At 45.1% G+C, this 16,234-nt stretch overlaps 1 protein-coding gene across 2 annotated transcripts in view; it reads right to left on the minus strand.

Annotated features, from left to right (window-relative positions):
- glra1 (glycine receptor, alpha 1) overlaps positions 1-6,875 on the minus strand; it is a 97,340-nt gene extending 90,465 nt beyond the window's left edge. Inside the window, exon 1 of one of the 2 annotated variants that reach the window (XM_070961929.1) lies at positions 5,522-6,875. In XM_070961929.1, the coding sequence (XP_070818030.1) occupies positions 5,522-5,592 (71 nt within the window). In that variant the 5' untranslated portion in view covers positions 5,593-6,875. The remainder of the gene's footprint in view (positions 1-5,521) is intronic. The other variant, XM_070961932.1, reaches the window with a different exon arrangement.
- Between the last annotated feature and the right edge of the window lie 9,359 nt (positions 6,876-16,234).

Genomic DNA, 16,234 nt, shown 5'->3' on the forward strand with positions numbered 1-16,234 from the left:
GCCTGATCAGAAAGAAGAGGGACGCCGCTTTTTTCCTGCAGAGGAGCCGAGCTCTCCAAACCCGGAGATGCTTTGTACGTCGCAGTGCAGCCGTAAAAACGCGCAGAGCGTCGCCGCAAATCACCTCCAACGCCAGATTCTTTCAGAAAGAAACAGGATGTGAACAGAAGAGCCAGCACTTCTCTTTTTCCGCTCCTGCACAACCGCGAGATAATAAATTCAGCCCATAATTGTATCTAAATCAGTGAATTCAAATTTCCCTGGAGAGGAATTTGTGGCAAACTGTACATATGCTCCAGTTTTAGCATAAACCTTTTTCCTGAAACACACAGCTGAAGGCTCGAACACACACGGACACCCATAATGAAACATCCAGGAAAACACACGTTGCAGAGGACGGCCTCCCCCAAAGCTCCCCATGCAAACCTCAGAAAATCTGCTGTTCCAACAACAACCTCCTGCGTGGTAGAGCAGCAACACGGCAGAGCCAACAGCTTCTCAAAGGTCTGTCCGTCACTTTGACTGACTGACTGCTTTCCCTGATGGTCATGGATTGCACGTTAGCATTCTCTAAATGCAACGCTGACTCGCTGTCTCAATCCTTTCCGTCTCAGCGGTCGATAAAAGTGGACGATGTGCAGGAGGCCGCAGGAACCCGCCATGTTCACCACGTCCAGTCTGCACCTGTGGCTGTGTGATGAGTATTGTGGTTTGTCTACTGCAGCTTCGCCTGCGTCAACCATACTGGAGTTCTGAGCTCATCAGGCAGCTTGTTAGCCGTCGAGCTGCAGCACCTGTATAGCTAACCATCACTGTGTCCTAAATGACTTCTTTGTTCACTGCTCCTAAAAAGCATGCACAACTGGACTGAGAGCAAAAACTGATGCACATGCTATCGACCAACATTTCATGAGTGACAAACACAATGGATTGAAACCCTTCATGTGGTTCTGCCCTGAGCTTTTAATGTGAAGCAACAGGAGAAACAGGAAGTGGTCGCTCTTAATTAGCAGTAATTTAACAGCAATCCTAATACTGAATTCTGATTAGTGAAAATCAACAAGGGGTCTTGTTGATTCTCTGAGGGTTGGTGCAGAAAGACAGATCAGACTTTTTGCTTCACTTCAATCACTGATGCACTGAACTGATGAACATGTCATTAATCTATATCACATGACTTTATTTCAGTAAAAAACACACTGCTAGGCTGAGATAATCACAGTTTTCTTCAGAAACAAATGATCTTGTTGGGAGAACTTTGTATAATCAAGTGTTGGTGCACAAATCCGTCTTCTGTCTTTGTGAAGATGTTGACGGCTCATTTCTAAAAAGTGCACACATTTTCTGAAGAGATTCAGCAGCTGAGTGTGAGACTAAATGACAGACCCACATCCATCACAGAGGAGTGTGAACACACACTTGCAACATGACAGACCTTTATGGGTCTCTGTGGATGATTTACATTTTTGCTCATATTCTCATTCAGGTTTGAACGCGTGTGGAGAAGCTGGAGCTCTTTGTCCCTTCGACTCGTCGAGTAATGTGACGGCAGAAAAAGTGAAAATGAAATCTTTGTAATACGGTTCCTTTGTCAAAAAGTTCTAGCGCTTGATTAAAAAAACCTCCAGTAAATAGAAACCGAGATGTGCAACAAGGGAAATTATCTCACCTTCATTTGCACTTTCTTTCATTTGTCTTGACAAAATTCACAGATTTAAACCCGAATGCAAGATTAAAGCTTTTGTTGATAGAAATTTCCTGCAGGTCCAATCTGAATGGAAATTCTCAGCTCTCCTCTCCTGCTTCTTTGATGAATACTAAGAGCGGGGATGGAGAGAGAGCGGAGAGATATGTACGAGCATTAAATGTGTATTCATCAGGTCTGGCCCCGGCCATTGACGGGCTAATCAATGTTTAGTAATAAGGCTGAATGTGGAATGAGGCGTGGGGGGTCTGGGTCGGGATGGAGGGGAAAGAGATATCAATTAAGCAGCGAACTGCAGAGTCCAGGCCTGAGAAGCTGAGACGGCAATATCCCGACTCTGGTTCATTAACTAAACAGTGTGTGCTGAATGCAAAACTCCCGCGGCCGCCCCCACCAACTCCACCGCTCCTGCCAGCCGTCCCAACTGTAAACGGTGGCCTCGCTCAATGGAAATAAGGGAGTCTCTGCAGCAGGTAGAAAAACGCCTTTGATAGTTCACATAATGAAATACCTCCGAGGCCGAGCGGGGAAATAATATCCACACGTGATGCAATAAAGCGAAACGTGCAGGGTGCCTGCAGGTTGGAATGCAGAGCAGCACCCAAACACACACCAAATCATACTGGGAGATATTTGCATACATATGCATTCGCTGTCAACTGGAAGAGATGGGCGGGGGGAGGTAAACAGGCTCATTCACAGTTTGTTTGGAAAACAAGCAAAAAATGATCTTTTCTAAAAAATTAGAGTCTTCGTGGCTTTCTCACTCGCCAGCCAGTTAAATCCAACGCAGGCACAATGACTGATTTATGTGAGTTTCTTCATATTAACAATGTTGAACACTAAGTACAAGTTCCTGGTACTATTTCAGTTTTTGGCTTCTTTATTCCTCCATTACACCGACTGCACTACTTTCTTTTCTGTGTTCATCCATCTGAAATCTGTCTATAAACCAATCTCAACCCGCATTAAAGCTTTACTGGAAGTCATCCATTTCCTGTTGTACCTTCAGAAAGTTTGGGAAACTGGGGACAGATTAAAAAAAGAATTGATGCAGCAGACCTCGAGGTATTGTGACTGTCGGCGTGCCAGCTCCTAAAACTCCCATCATGCACCTCAATAGCATCTTTTATCACATCCTGTCAACCTGGGAAAAATGTATATCTTTCAAAGTCTGCACACTCAGTTTTAACACAGAACTTCTGTCAAAACATGTGAAGTCTCAGAGCCGAGAGCCGTAATGACGTCATCAGGGTTATTTTAAACAACATCCTGGAGCAGCAGTAGCTCAGTCCATTAGGACTTGGCGCGGGGGTGGGGGGGGGGTGGGGTGGGGGTGGCCTGTTGGAGTCCAGCGTGGACCAGTCGATACGGACGTGGTCGGGAAGCTGGAGAGGTGCCAGTTCAGCACCAGGGTGGTGTGCTGCAGGGACCAATCACTGACATCTCTCAACATCGAGTGCATGGATGGCTTTCAGGGTGTGTGTTGGTGTGTGTGTAATATAGTTCTAATCAGAGGATTAATGAAGGAGTTCTTCCCATGTACCCCCCATGACTACCAACACAATTTCATGTAAAATCAACCTGTTTCAGCATTAAAATGCTGCTGACTCGTGAATGCATCAGTAATAAGAATCCAATTATAAAATATATATTGTAGTATAACACTCTGAACGGTACTTGTACTCCAGTAACTAAGTACATGTTGATATTGAGAGTGCAGTATTTTTACTGGATTTTTACTGGATTTACTGGATCGACTTTAAGGATCTGAATGTTTGTTTCCTGACTGCATGTTAATCATGATGCAGAAACAGACGTTAGGATGAAAATAGTGACTTAATAAAATGATTAATTCATCCTGCGACACTCAACAAACCCCAAACCTGCTGCTTCTATTCCTGATCCCAGGAGAGCAATTCAAAGCCCGTAAAGGGCAGTGACATCTGACACCTTTTCACTCTTATTAAATGCTTTCACCTTGTTGATGATGCATTAGGCGTCCCATAGTGGCCTGAAGCCAAACACCTCCTGAATCCAGCTCCTCCTCTGCTGACCAGCTCATGTACAGAGCACACGGCACGATGCACGGTGCGGAAAATGCAAATTAGGGTTTAAACCTTGGCAGAATAAACGCCGCACATCTTACGACCCAGTAGGCGGCAGTGTAGCTCAGAAGTGAGGAAACATAGCCAGGTGTACAAATACGATGGCCTGACATCACAATCCACATTCACGGCTGCAGGTTAGTGACACGTGTAGCTGCTCAAAGTGGCTGTGGAGCACAGTGGCATCATGGGAGAACCAGCACAAGTGTAACATCACCACCACTGCAACAAGGATTATGCTCAAGCTAAGATGTGGCTTTGGAAATGGAAATACAAGCATATCATTCTACTCTTATTCACAGCTAAATGTACATCTCTAATACTTTTGGAAATATACCCAGACATATACAGTGGTTGCTGTTGTAGACGGACTGCTGGCTTCCAGAACGTGCCCCTCAGCCCCCTCTGGCCACGCTGGATGTGACCAGCTGCAGCTTTAACAAGCGCCACAATCACCAATCACGGACTCATCCACGCTTTATGAATTTTACTATCAGCACAAAACCAGCAAATCTGCTTGACAGGAGTCACTTCACAAGCACCAACAGCCACGTTTTCATCTGTCACCAACAACATGATGGCTGCAACGTGTTGCAGGCAACGTCCCCCTCGAGCGTCCAATTGCACAGCTGTGTTGTCATATGTCCCGCCTCCTGCTGTGACATCAACACCAGGATTTGGTTGCTAGGACGTTCTGCGTGTAAGAGGGCCTTGATGAATAGGCAACTTTGGAGGCAGCAGGGATGAGTAAATGTTGCTTCCAGCAGGGAGGGGAACTGAAGATGACCTCAACGTGGGTTTACCAGGGAGGAAAAAGAGAGGAAAATATGCAAAAATATGGCCGGCTGTAGCTGCTGGCAAAAGAACGACCTCAAAATATGAGTATGTGGCAACAGAAAAACAGCACCTCTGAATGCAGAAAGTACAGAAACCCCTTTTTCTTCCTGATGCTCTTTAGAGTCCGCTTGATGTGCAGCAGCAGCAGAATGAATCGCTGTTAATCAATTAATGGATTGCTTGTAATGAAAGAAGAAATTACAGCCCAGACCTCAAACAACTGACTGTCTTATCGAACCGGTGAGAGGAACGAGACAAATGAAATGAATGAGACCAGGACAGAAAGGCAGCAGAAGCCAGAGGCGGAGACATTCAGAGAGAAAGAATTCACTGTTTCTGGATGAAAAGTCACCTTCAGCCTCTGCACGCTGACTGACATCTGCGTGTGTGTGTGTGTGTGTGTGTGTGTGTGTGTGTGTGCATTTGTTATGGCTATTCACAGCTTGAGGAGTCATAAATCAGAACCACATCTCAATCCCAGAACATGTGCTGCCCTGACGGTCTACTTTTCTCTCCACATGCCTGTTGACATCCTGGAGAAGCGCCTCACACACGCACACCGCCCACTAGCGGTCGCTGTTTGCTCCCCATTCAACCCTGCCTGGATCCAATGCGACTTAATTCAACTCACTAGTACGTGCAGGCTGACGTGCACATGAGCAGTAACACACACAACCCAAAGGCAACTTTGGCAAGATTTCACCTGGATTCTTTCCCCCTTCAGTACTTCTGAAGAAGGCGCAGATTTCCACGCACGTCCCAAATGGCAGCAAAGCAATAAAAATGCTAATTTCAGTGTTATCAAACCCCATAGAAATTCCACACACATCATTATTTTCACTCATGAAGTCCATTTCATGCCTCTGCTTACCTGATAAACACTACCGTTTCCCACAAATAGATCCCCAGCGCGTTTAGTCGGCACATTTTTGCCAGTCTCATTTTGTTTGGAGGGGAGGGGGGGTGAAGGTGTTGCTGAAGGGGGGGGGTCACACTCTTGAGAGGATGAATTCCCCTCCAGAAAAAAATCCTTTAGTGGTGGAAAAGGAGGAGGAAGAGGAGGAGAGGGGAGGGGGGTTTATGGTTTCGGTTTATGACCTCCAAGGTGAGCCGAAAATGTTCCGCTTTTTTTGTGCGTGTTTCAGATCCCGGAGCCGCCGGTGCTGCGCCGCGGGATGCTCATGACCTCACCGGCCACGAAATCATGCTTGTGTCCGCTCTCACGCCTCCAGCGCCGCCGCCACGGAGCCAGAGAAAATCCACAAATATCCAGCCCGAAATTGTGTTCAGGACCACGGACAGAGGCAAGCAGAGATACCGGCGAGGCTGCGGGGAGGACGCTGGTCGGGGGGGGGGGGGGGAGGGGGAGGGGGGCTCGAGAGGAGGTTAGCCGCTCACAGGCTGCCGCTAATTGACACACAATTACACCCAGTTATTCTTAAGTCCAGTCTGCGCGATCCACAGCGGTTCAAGGGGAAATAAGACATATTCCTTCAGAGGCGCAAACAGAATCGCGGCTGTTTTGGCTGCAGGAAGCTGCGTCTCACTGTCTCCAGAGGTCTGGCAAACTGTGCATGTGCGTTATATTCCCTAATTCCACTCACGGAACAGACCCACACAGAGGAGAGCTTCAGTCAGATCCGCAGCTCTTCTCTCACACGCATCCCGCAGGCGGCCGGAGCGTCGCTCTGGATTCGTGCGTAGCGGCTGTTGCGGGAGTCCCGGCGCCGCCGCTGCTCAGAGAGAGAGGTCCGCAGGTAGAACAAGTCTGCCTCCTTTTCTTCTTCTCCCGCTCCTTCTTCTTCACCTCCTCCTCCTGCTGCTGCGTCTCCCTCTTCCTCTCGTAGTTGTCTCCCAGGGACGAGCAGTAGTAGTAGTAGTAGTAGTAGTACTTGGCGCTGAAGCAGCACGGCTCACCTACTCCCATTGTCTGCTGGTGGTCAAGTTGGAGACGCACCGGCGGCCGCTGCTGCGCTCCGCATCCGCTCCCATCCGGACTCCGCTTCCGCCACACAGAAGAAAGAAATCAATCCCCACCGGAGAAGTGACAGTGTTATAATAACGTAGAAACCTGCGTATCGGACTGATGTGGACCCTCTTCCATGGCAGGAGAGTGGCAGCTACACTGGCCCCTGCCCGGCGCGCACACACGCACACACACACACACGGAGGTACAGTACAGACGGCACAGGCAGCCTCGGTGCGCTCCGACACTGTATTTTCTTGCTGCAGTCATTTAGCAAACTTCACAAAACGCACCTCGCAGCGGACAGACACGCCCACAGGACGCTGCCATTGGCCAGCGCGGACCTGGAGCCGGTCACTGATTGGCCGGCGGATGTGTCACTAGCTGGACACGAGCTCTGCCCCTCGCGCACAGATCCGCTGAAGGTAAAATCAGTGTAATAAGAAGTTATTGATGAGTTCAGACGGATCTCACCGATAATATTCTTAAAGAGAGATATTACGTGTCCGTGGTGCTCAGCAGGGAGCTGAAGCTGATCCTATAACGAGGAAGAGGAATTGTTTGGATGGCTCTTTGCACTGCAGGGGCAACTCAAAGTGCTTCACATACGACAAAAACAATGAAAAAGAAAACACAATGAAATAAAACCAATTAAACTGGAATCAAAATATCCTGAAAAGAGAACAGAAATGAGTGAAAATGAGTGAAAGTTGTTCCTGTTCCATCAAGCTTCATGAGGTGATGATGAGGAGGATGTTTTTCTTTTATTTTCACACATATTTCCCAGTTTTTGCTGTGGTTTTCAATAATAACCTTGAACACATTACATTTCTTTCTTAATATTCTATGTCTTTGCACAATTCATTAATATGACTAATGATTATACTGAAATTAAACTAGAAAACAGACATTATAGTTTGTAATATGTATCACATACAGCATACGACACAACTGAAAGGACATCTGTGTTCATTTTGATCTTTTCTTCTCCATTAGGGGGTCAGACAGCGGTTACATCCGAAGCTTCAGTCCACAGCAGCTTATCTCAGCGACCGCCGGCCAAAATCGACCAAATCGACACAGACAGCATGGCCTCCGGTGGATGAACCCTGATCTGGTGTTTTGTCCCACAAGAGTCCCTGAGAGATTGAATCTTAATGATTTTTGTGAGGCTTTGTGCAGATTAGAATCAAACTTACTGCCCACAGTCCAGCTCCCCAGAGGATGGACCCTTTTGATTTTAATGATCCCTCAAAATGTCTTTTAGCATCAGTCTGAGGCTGCAGAGTCTGGTCAGTTCAGCTTTGCTGTTAATGAGGTTTCAGAATTTTGTTTTGGTTGGACTGAGTGATGTTTTGTTGCTACCTGCCAATCATCATCATCATCATCATCATCATCATCAATTTGACATAATTTGCATCAGATGGTTTTTAATTTCATAAGATTTCCCAAACAAAGCCGATAATTTTCCAACATGGATTTAAAATCTACCTGTGCGTTACTTCACTCACTGAGAAGTAATAATCCAATAATGTCTTCTGTGATATTTTACTGTAGCACTTTCTATTTCAGCGCGCGCACACACACACACACACACACACACACACACACACACACACACACACACACACACACACACACACACACACACACACACACTCTCCTCCTCAGGACCGTTTTGTCCGAAGCGTCCGCTGGAACGTGACTCTGATTCTAATGCCTGCAGGCACTGAAGGAATCACAAGGCTGAGTGATACTGGGACTGAAGAACACACACACACACACACACACACACACACACACACACACACACACACACAGAAAGACGGAGGGGGAGAGCTGCTGAATATGGATATGATGTCTTCATTAGTGTAAAGGGAAAGCTGCTCCTTCTGCAGGGCTCCTACCTCAGACTCAGACCTCTGGGTAAATAATGGAAATACGTCACGTTGGCCAAGTCAATTTATTTATATAAACCAATATCACAAATCACAAATGTGCCTCAAGGGGCTTTGCAATCTGTACAGCATACAATACACGCTATCCTTAGACCCTCGGATAAGGAACCACCCTAAAAAAACCCTTCAACATGGAAAAAATGGTCGAAGCCTCAGGAGCAGCAGCAGAGGAGGGACCCCTCCTCCAGGACGGAGGGGCGTGCTGCAGATATGTGTGCAAAGAGAGGACTGTAAATAATCACAGTCGCAAACAACAAGGGTGGAGCGTCTCACTGAATATCAATGGGAACAAAAATAATGCAACAATAATGAGATGATGATTTGACTTTCTCATGTTCGTCGTCTACTCTGGTCCAAATGAGTGATTCAGAGAAAGCAACAGATTAAAAGTTCAGTCTCCTGTGATCAATTATTATTCAATAATTTCACCCGTATGCTCTGCACTCCTTTACATAGAACTTAATTAAAAGTTTTTCTCTTCAATGTTTTTATGTCAAATTCTGCAGAAATGTGAGGCATGGATGAAGATTGTACTTTATTTTCTCATCATCCTCACAGAGTTTCTTGTTGGTCACCACGGCAGAAACAGCAAGCTTTCCAAAAGGACAATTTTCTTTTTATAATTCAGTGGGAAAAGGAAGCGTGATGAATATTTAAACCATTACACAGCCATTATAGCTCTTTATGTAAATGCAGAGTAAAGTGCTGTGCTGGTTATTTATAGTCGCAGCCGGCTGTAATTGGCTTCAGTGGCTGTTTGGAGTGGGTCGACCCACCCAGCTGACCCGCCGCCGCAGAGGGTGCTGCTCATGGAGGAGGGTGGGGCACGGTGGACCGGCTCCGACCGTCAGCTGTGGTGGAAGGTCGCGGTTCGAACCTCTGATGGAGAAATTCACAACAGGCGAAAGACAAACACACTTTCAACAGCTGTCATTTTGAACAGAGTGCTCAGAGCTGCAGGACGTCCCCAATAAAATCGAGTTTGACGCATTTTCAAAGGCTGTCAAACTGCTTTCGAGTGCAACAAACTCAGCTCATAAACACGTTCCAGTAATCTGAACTACATCACTGTGATAGCTGATGTAGATACGTATGACGCACGCAAACTGAAGTTATCTGTCCTTTGCAGAAACGTAGCACGCCAACATTTGATTATGGTGGCTGGCGACTGTTTGGCATTGTATTCTGATATTACTGGATGTAATCTGGCTTTCATTCATTTTGACCCAACACAATAACCATGATGAGTGAAAATGTGCCTCTAACTTTTCCAACTTTTCTCAATCAACCAGCCGGCTGCTTTTCTGTAAATGGATCCAATTGATCTGCTGATCGTGTCGCTCAGATTGTGCCATTACTTGGATGCCATCTGCCCGTGATTGTTCTTAATGTGATGCTTTACTGATCTCTGCAGAGGCGTTTTGCTCTCGTAGAGCAGCTCTCCTGGAAATGACATCAGTTTCACAGACACACACGGAGTATCTGAGCGTCTGCTTGGCTTCAGATGTATTCATTCAAGTATAGTTTAGGGTTGAGTTGGACTTTATTTGTGTGAAACGCAGCTCAAAGTGCAAAACTTTGAAACAACAGAAGGAAATCACACAGCAATGAAAAAGGTGACGCCAAAGATCAGGAAGACGTCGCTAGTCTTCAATAAACTGATCTGAACATTACAAACATGATTAATGTGACTGTTTCTGATCCGACAGCTCTGTGGTTAAGCTGCTGTTATGTTCAGGAAACTACTTTAATGTTGAAGTTAGGGATGACTGTGGTAAAGGTTTCAGAGTTTCATTTAACTTCTTCAATAAAAAATGACATAAAACCCCACATTGTTCAGTGACAATCACTAAATAACTGCATTCTTGGAAATGGGGTTCCTGCATCACAGTCAACATCTTTCTCCAAGCGTGATACATTAAACTACGTAATGTACATGATGCAAGAACATCACATAAGTTAATTTACGTACACAACTTGAAATAAGTCAATCTTGTCCTCACAGGAAAATCAAGGAGATTATTGCGTGAGATAACGAAGGAAGAAGTCAGGTGACGTAGTACAAAGAACAAGAAAGTCCACCTTTGGAAGAAGTTTGGGTGGATGGATGGGTCATACATCGCCCACCCAGGAGACGGCTGTCACATACATGAGAGTCACGGATTTATTTTAACTCATATTTTCCTAAACATGCCTTCCCTGCAGTGGTCTGTCGCTGTTACTCTCCATTGGTGATATATGTTATTGTTGGAGCCGCTGGCCCTTATGACCTATTCAGTCATTTAGTGATGAGGGTGTGTTGAATAAGTCATTATTGCCCACTAGAGCCCAACAGTAAGCGTAAACATGGATCACAATAAGCAGCAGGAAAAGAAAAGCATGTGATGCAGAGTTGACAGACTGACTCGCGGTCCAGCAGCTGTTCTGGTCCACTGAGGACAGCCTGACAATACGACGCTGCAGTTTGTTTTCTGTGTGTATTTACCCACATTTATGTCCAATGTTTGTGTGTTTGTCGCCCGCTCAGCAGCGTCATTTACCACAAAGGCCATTCATCAGTTTAACTGTTCGGTTCGCTGCTGGAAGGCGAGCGGACGCTTCGAGTAAAGACGATGTTCAGCAGCAGGGCCTCAGGACGGATCAATAGCTCCAGCTTCCTAATGAAAGCAGTGTTTTACTAACATTTATCTATTACTAAAGGTCATCATTTCCACTCTCCCGGGCTTCAGAGCAAGACTTGAGGAAAGGCCCGAACTTGAGCATTTTTCATATCACAGCAGATAATCGATGGCTGCTATAGGAGGCAGCGCCGCAATGGGAAGAGTGGAAGATATCTGAAATGGATCTGATGGTGAGAAGATATAACTACAGCATGAAGACGACACAACAGGAAGCAGGAAGCAGGTGTCTCTCTCTACAAACCTCTTCCTCTCTGATGCTCTGTTGCTATCATCACTAGATTAATACATTCATGTGTTTGTGTCCGTCCATGCCACTGTCCAGTGTCTCTAGAGATAAGATAAGATAAAATAAAATAAGATATAACTCTATGTTACAGACAGCAATAACAGCAGAAATCAGTGGTAAAGGCACACGAGCGAATGAGAGAAGGATCAATGGCTGATGAGCATCAGTTTTGATCTGTCTCATTATTTCAGCTTCCCTGAAACATTTAGCCTAATAAATAATTTCCAGCGTTCAGAAGAAACCCTAATCATATTCTGCGTTATTAAATAATGATTTCACCTTCAGAATATCAATAAAACAGACTGAGATGAAGAATAAACCCATTGTGCCTGCAGAGGTGGTTCCTGTCCTCTGAGCAGGACGCAGTATGAACGCTGAACGCAGGCTGTTCTTCGTGTGCAGGTGTTTGATAAACAGGTAGCAGAGACGCTGACACTGCAGTTCAACAAAAGTCTCTGCAGAATTTACAGCTGGCTGGCAGCTGATCCAGCTGTGATCAGCTGCCGCCGTCATCAGAGCCGGACGCTTGATGCTTCAGAGGAAAGGACGTCTCAGTTTGATAAAATGGATTTCCTTGATTCCTCCCTCCTCACGTGGTTTCCTCCCTCTGTCCATGGTAAGAAGGACACAAGGAAAAGACACAAGCGAGGAACTGTGGAGGCAGTTCAGCAGACTTGGGCTGTACCGAGGGTCCTGGTGTTGTGTGTCGAGGCTGACTGGGACGCTTTAATAGAGCGGAGCATCGTCTGTACACACTCTCCACATGCTTTAAAGGGGAGAAATAAGTGAAAGCAAAAGGTGTGAAAGGATTTTAAAGTCACTTTGTGCAGAATGAGAATTTTCAGCTGTCCTGCTTCATGGTGGTGAGATCAAAAAAGTCATTATCTGCTCCCCAAATCCACCAAAAGCTGCCAAGAGTTAGAACATAACATGGATTTATCACACACTGACGCAGTCTGTGGTGCCTTTTGGTTGAAAATAAGGGTTTCTCAGTCACATATATACAGTTTAAACAGCAGCACTTCAGTTCTCTCTGACTGTTTTCATGTGAAACAGGTTCAACAAAGTGAGTTTTTGTCACTGAAACCATGTGCTCAATGACGACTTTTTATCTGCAAATCACCAAATAAGTGTTTGCTGGGATGCTAAAATTATTTTAAAGAAGACCAACTTGTAAAACAAGAACATTGGTTGTTTGTTCAAACAAACAGTAAAGAAGCAGGAAGCAGATTAAAATCGAGTTTTTGCTTAATTTATTTAGCACGGCTGTGAGGACGACAGAGCGCGACAATCAGTGTTTCTGTATTTACGTTGTGTCGTGCAGCGTCTCATTGGCCGAGCCTGCGATTTAAAGAGGGAACACACGAAAAGACAAGAAAAACCAGTGGAGCTAAGAACAGACTGAAGGAGGGCAGAATGAAAGAAGCCACATGTTTGCTCCCTGCTCATTTGTTGAACGTGAGTGTCAGTGTGTTTCAGTCCTTTGGAGGATGCTTTTGGGAACACAGCGATCTTAAATCGCTGTAGTTTGACAAAACACAGTGTTTCTCCATCAAACACGAGCCGGTCGTGACCCGCTCGCCGCTTCTCATTAAAGGCTGCTGCTGTTTTTCTTCTCTTGTTTTTAAGACCCTCTCCTCGCGGTCAATGACAGCCTGAGCTGCTTTTCTCCGCTTTCTTCTTTAAGCGATTCGGTTTTCTTTTACACGCTAACAAGGCAGCGCCTCATCCCAGCGTTCTTTTTCTAAACGCCCCGCTCGCCATCACCTTCAATTTATCCAATAATTGCTCAAAAGAGAGAGGCGCCCGAGTGACCTACCTTGTATTTTTCAGCCAATTTGGTGCATGGTTTGGCTCTTCCTGTGGATAATTGGCTGAAGATGATGTGACATTATGTCCAGATATTTTCAGCAGCTGTTTGGAGTTTGTTGGCAGAAATTGTTTCAGTGATCTACGACATCAAACGATACGGAAAACAAGCTTTGGGCTTCAGCTCCTCAGAGCAAGACTTTCTCTCTAACTGCTGTTTTTACTAACATACATTATAAATTAAAGTCCACTGTACACGAAGCACCAAAGAACTATTCCTGCAGCAACACAAGCAGAAAATACAACAGAGTGTAATGAAGCCAGGCTATGAGGAGGAAACAGCCTCTCTGTCAAGCAAACCCTCGTAATGCTTTAAATGCCCTCCTGACCTCCTGCACGTACGTCTCATATAAAGTTCTCTCGTTTTTGAGGATTTATCGAACGACAGTTTAGAAAATGTTGCAACCTGAAACAGTAAATGCAGCAAGATAAAGGAAAGCGGTTGCACCTGAAAATCATATTAAAAAACTTTAGCATGAAATTATGGCAGTGATATTTTACAGACTTCATTCATATGCAGATAGTTTGTATTTGTTGTTACTAGTGCCGTCAATCGATTAAAGTATTTAATCGCGATTAATCTCATGAATGTCATAGTTAACTGGCGATTAATCGCAAATTAATCGTACATTTTTATCTATTCTAAATGTCCCATTAATTATCATTTTAATGCTCTTACCAACATGGAAAAGTGGATCGGCTCGCTTTGTGCAAATGTTTTTTATTGAAAGCAACAACGTGTAGTGTTTTATTTCACACTGACATTCTCACTTTGAGCAGTCGTTCACATTTGAATGAATCAAATCTCACACAGTTTAACACTGTCAGTAAACAGATGACAAAAATAAATACTTGGTTATAAAAAAGCCCCTTCAACAGCACTTTCTAAGGGATCAAAACAGGGTGATTCAAGATAAAGTCACAAAGTGCACATCATTGTAAACTAGGACTCAGCCCATAGTGCAGTTAAACCATGGCTGAAACTTTCCTTTCTTAAGTTTCCTTTGAACATCACAGCATCCATACGCCTCCGTCGAAAGCCATCCATTGTCGCCTGGTTTTGACAAGGAGGCGGTGGAGAATTCGCATTCTCCGTGTGTTTGGCCATCAAGTGGTGTTTCAGACTGGATGTGCTGCGGTGATAACTCAGTTCACACCGACAACACACACAGATGACTTTGGTCTTGTCAGTCGACCCATCCGGCAACTTTCTGAAACTAAACTTTCCGTTCAGAATCTTGTTCGCATCCATTTTGGCGACATCCACACAAACTGCTAGCCTACTCTTTTACAGCTTGCGAGCAGACAAGACACCAAACACGTGCATGGGGCGCACCTATTGTTTTGTTTCTTATGTTACCAGCAGTGGCCACAGCTTATAAAAAACTACAAGTTCACAAGGTCACAAAGAGCGTTAATCTCGCAATAAAAAAATGATGCCGTTAAAACTGATTTGCGTGATATTTTTGAGCACTAGTTGTTACTGTTGCTGCCAAAGTTTGCCTGTTGGATATTCTGAACATACACAAAGAAACTTATGTGAGATTAGTTATGTACATTAAATGTATAATTAACTGTTACATTAAGATTACAGTGATTTTAACTTTCATTTATCTGCGACACTGATTAACAACATGTCAAACCTGCTAAGAAGAAGAATAAACAGGTTGATTTATTCCGATTATTTACAATTTCTGATGGCTTTCGTTTCATCTGATATTTATGATCACCTGAAAGTAAGTGCTTGAGAATGAATTGATCATGTGATGTTCCTACATTTGATTAGGAGGCACTGAGGGCGGGAAAGGGTTCACCAGTTACATCCATCAGAGCATTTCACGGTTGTATTGCAGGAAGAGATTTGTTAGTGGAAAATGGTTTTAGATGAACGTGCTGTCTGGCAGAATGTGCTGTTTGCATCACCACAGTCTGTTCAGAACAGGAGCGATAAGGTGATGAGGGTGTAATGTGCCAGTCAGACGCCTTCAGGTACAGGCAGTGAATGCAGCACTAGAGGCCGCAGACATCAGTGATGTCTCAGACTTTCATGCAGACGTGCAGACTTGCATCAGGACCAGTTCACCTGCAGGACGTCCCCAATGGATCGCGTCCAGCCCCAACCCTCTGCTTACTGCTCAGGTTTCAGGTTTATCTAGAAGTTTCCTCGGCTGATATTCACTTTGCGCTCCAGGCTTGAGGAATGAGCCATCCAATGAGAACTTCTCAATACCGTTCATTCTTTTACATCAGCAAAGCAACAAAGACGATATTCCTCATGGTCAGCTCTGAAAGGTGAGTTAGCCCGTCCATGACTGTGTTTAAACCTGCAATAACCATTTTTTTGGCCTTTTGGGGGCGTGGCAGAGCAACATTATCATTCATGTTTGCAGTCCCCTGATGAATATAAGTCTGATATTCGCTCCCTTTTAGCTCCATTTCTGGTCTCTCAGTTTTGGACATAGCATATACACACACGAGCTACACACTCTTTACACTCAACAGTCACATTCAGATCACACAAGGCGAACGTTGACGTCTCATTCAGTCTCAGCCTTCATGCCGAGCAGTGTTTGTATTTCATGTAGCGTGAGCCAACAGACATTTCCTGCAGCTAGCTCCTGTCTGTTAGCCGTTAGCTTGGCTCACTGGCCTGCTCTGCGTCCGACAAGGTGAAGCAGCTCGCTGGCCTGAGTTCCGCTCTCCTTGATGCTCGCCTGGCATCATCACATTGTAAATGTCCTCGTATATTCCCCCACCCCCCACACATGCTCTCATCATCCAACCTCAACCTTGAGTTATGGCGTAGCCGCCACTGGCAATCACA

This window comes from Chaetodon trifascialis, chromosome 5, assembly GCF_039877785.1.
Source record: "Chaetodon trifascialis isolate fChaTrf1 chromosome 5, fChaTrf1.hap1, whole genome shotgun sequence".
Taxonomy (NCBI): domain Eukaryota; kingdom Metazoa; phylum Chordata; class Actinopteri; order Chaetodontiformes; family Chaetodontidae; genus Chaetodon; species Chaetodon trifascialis.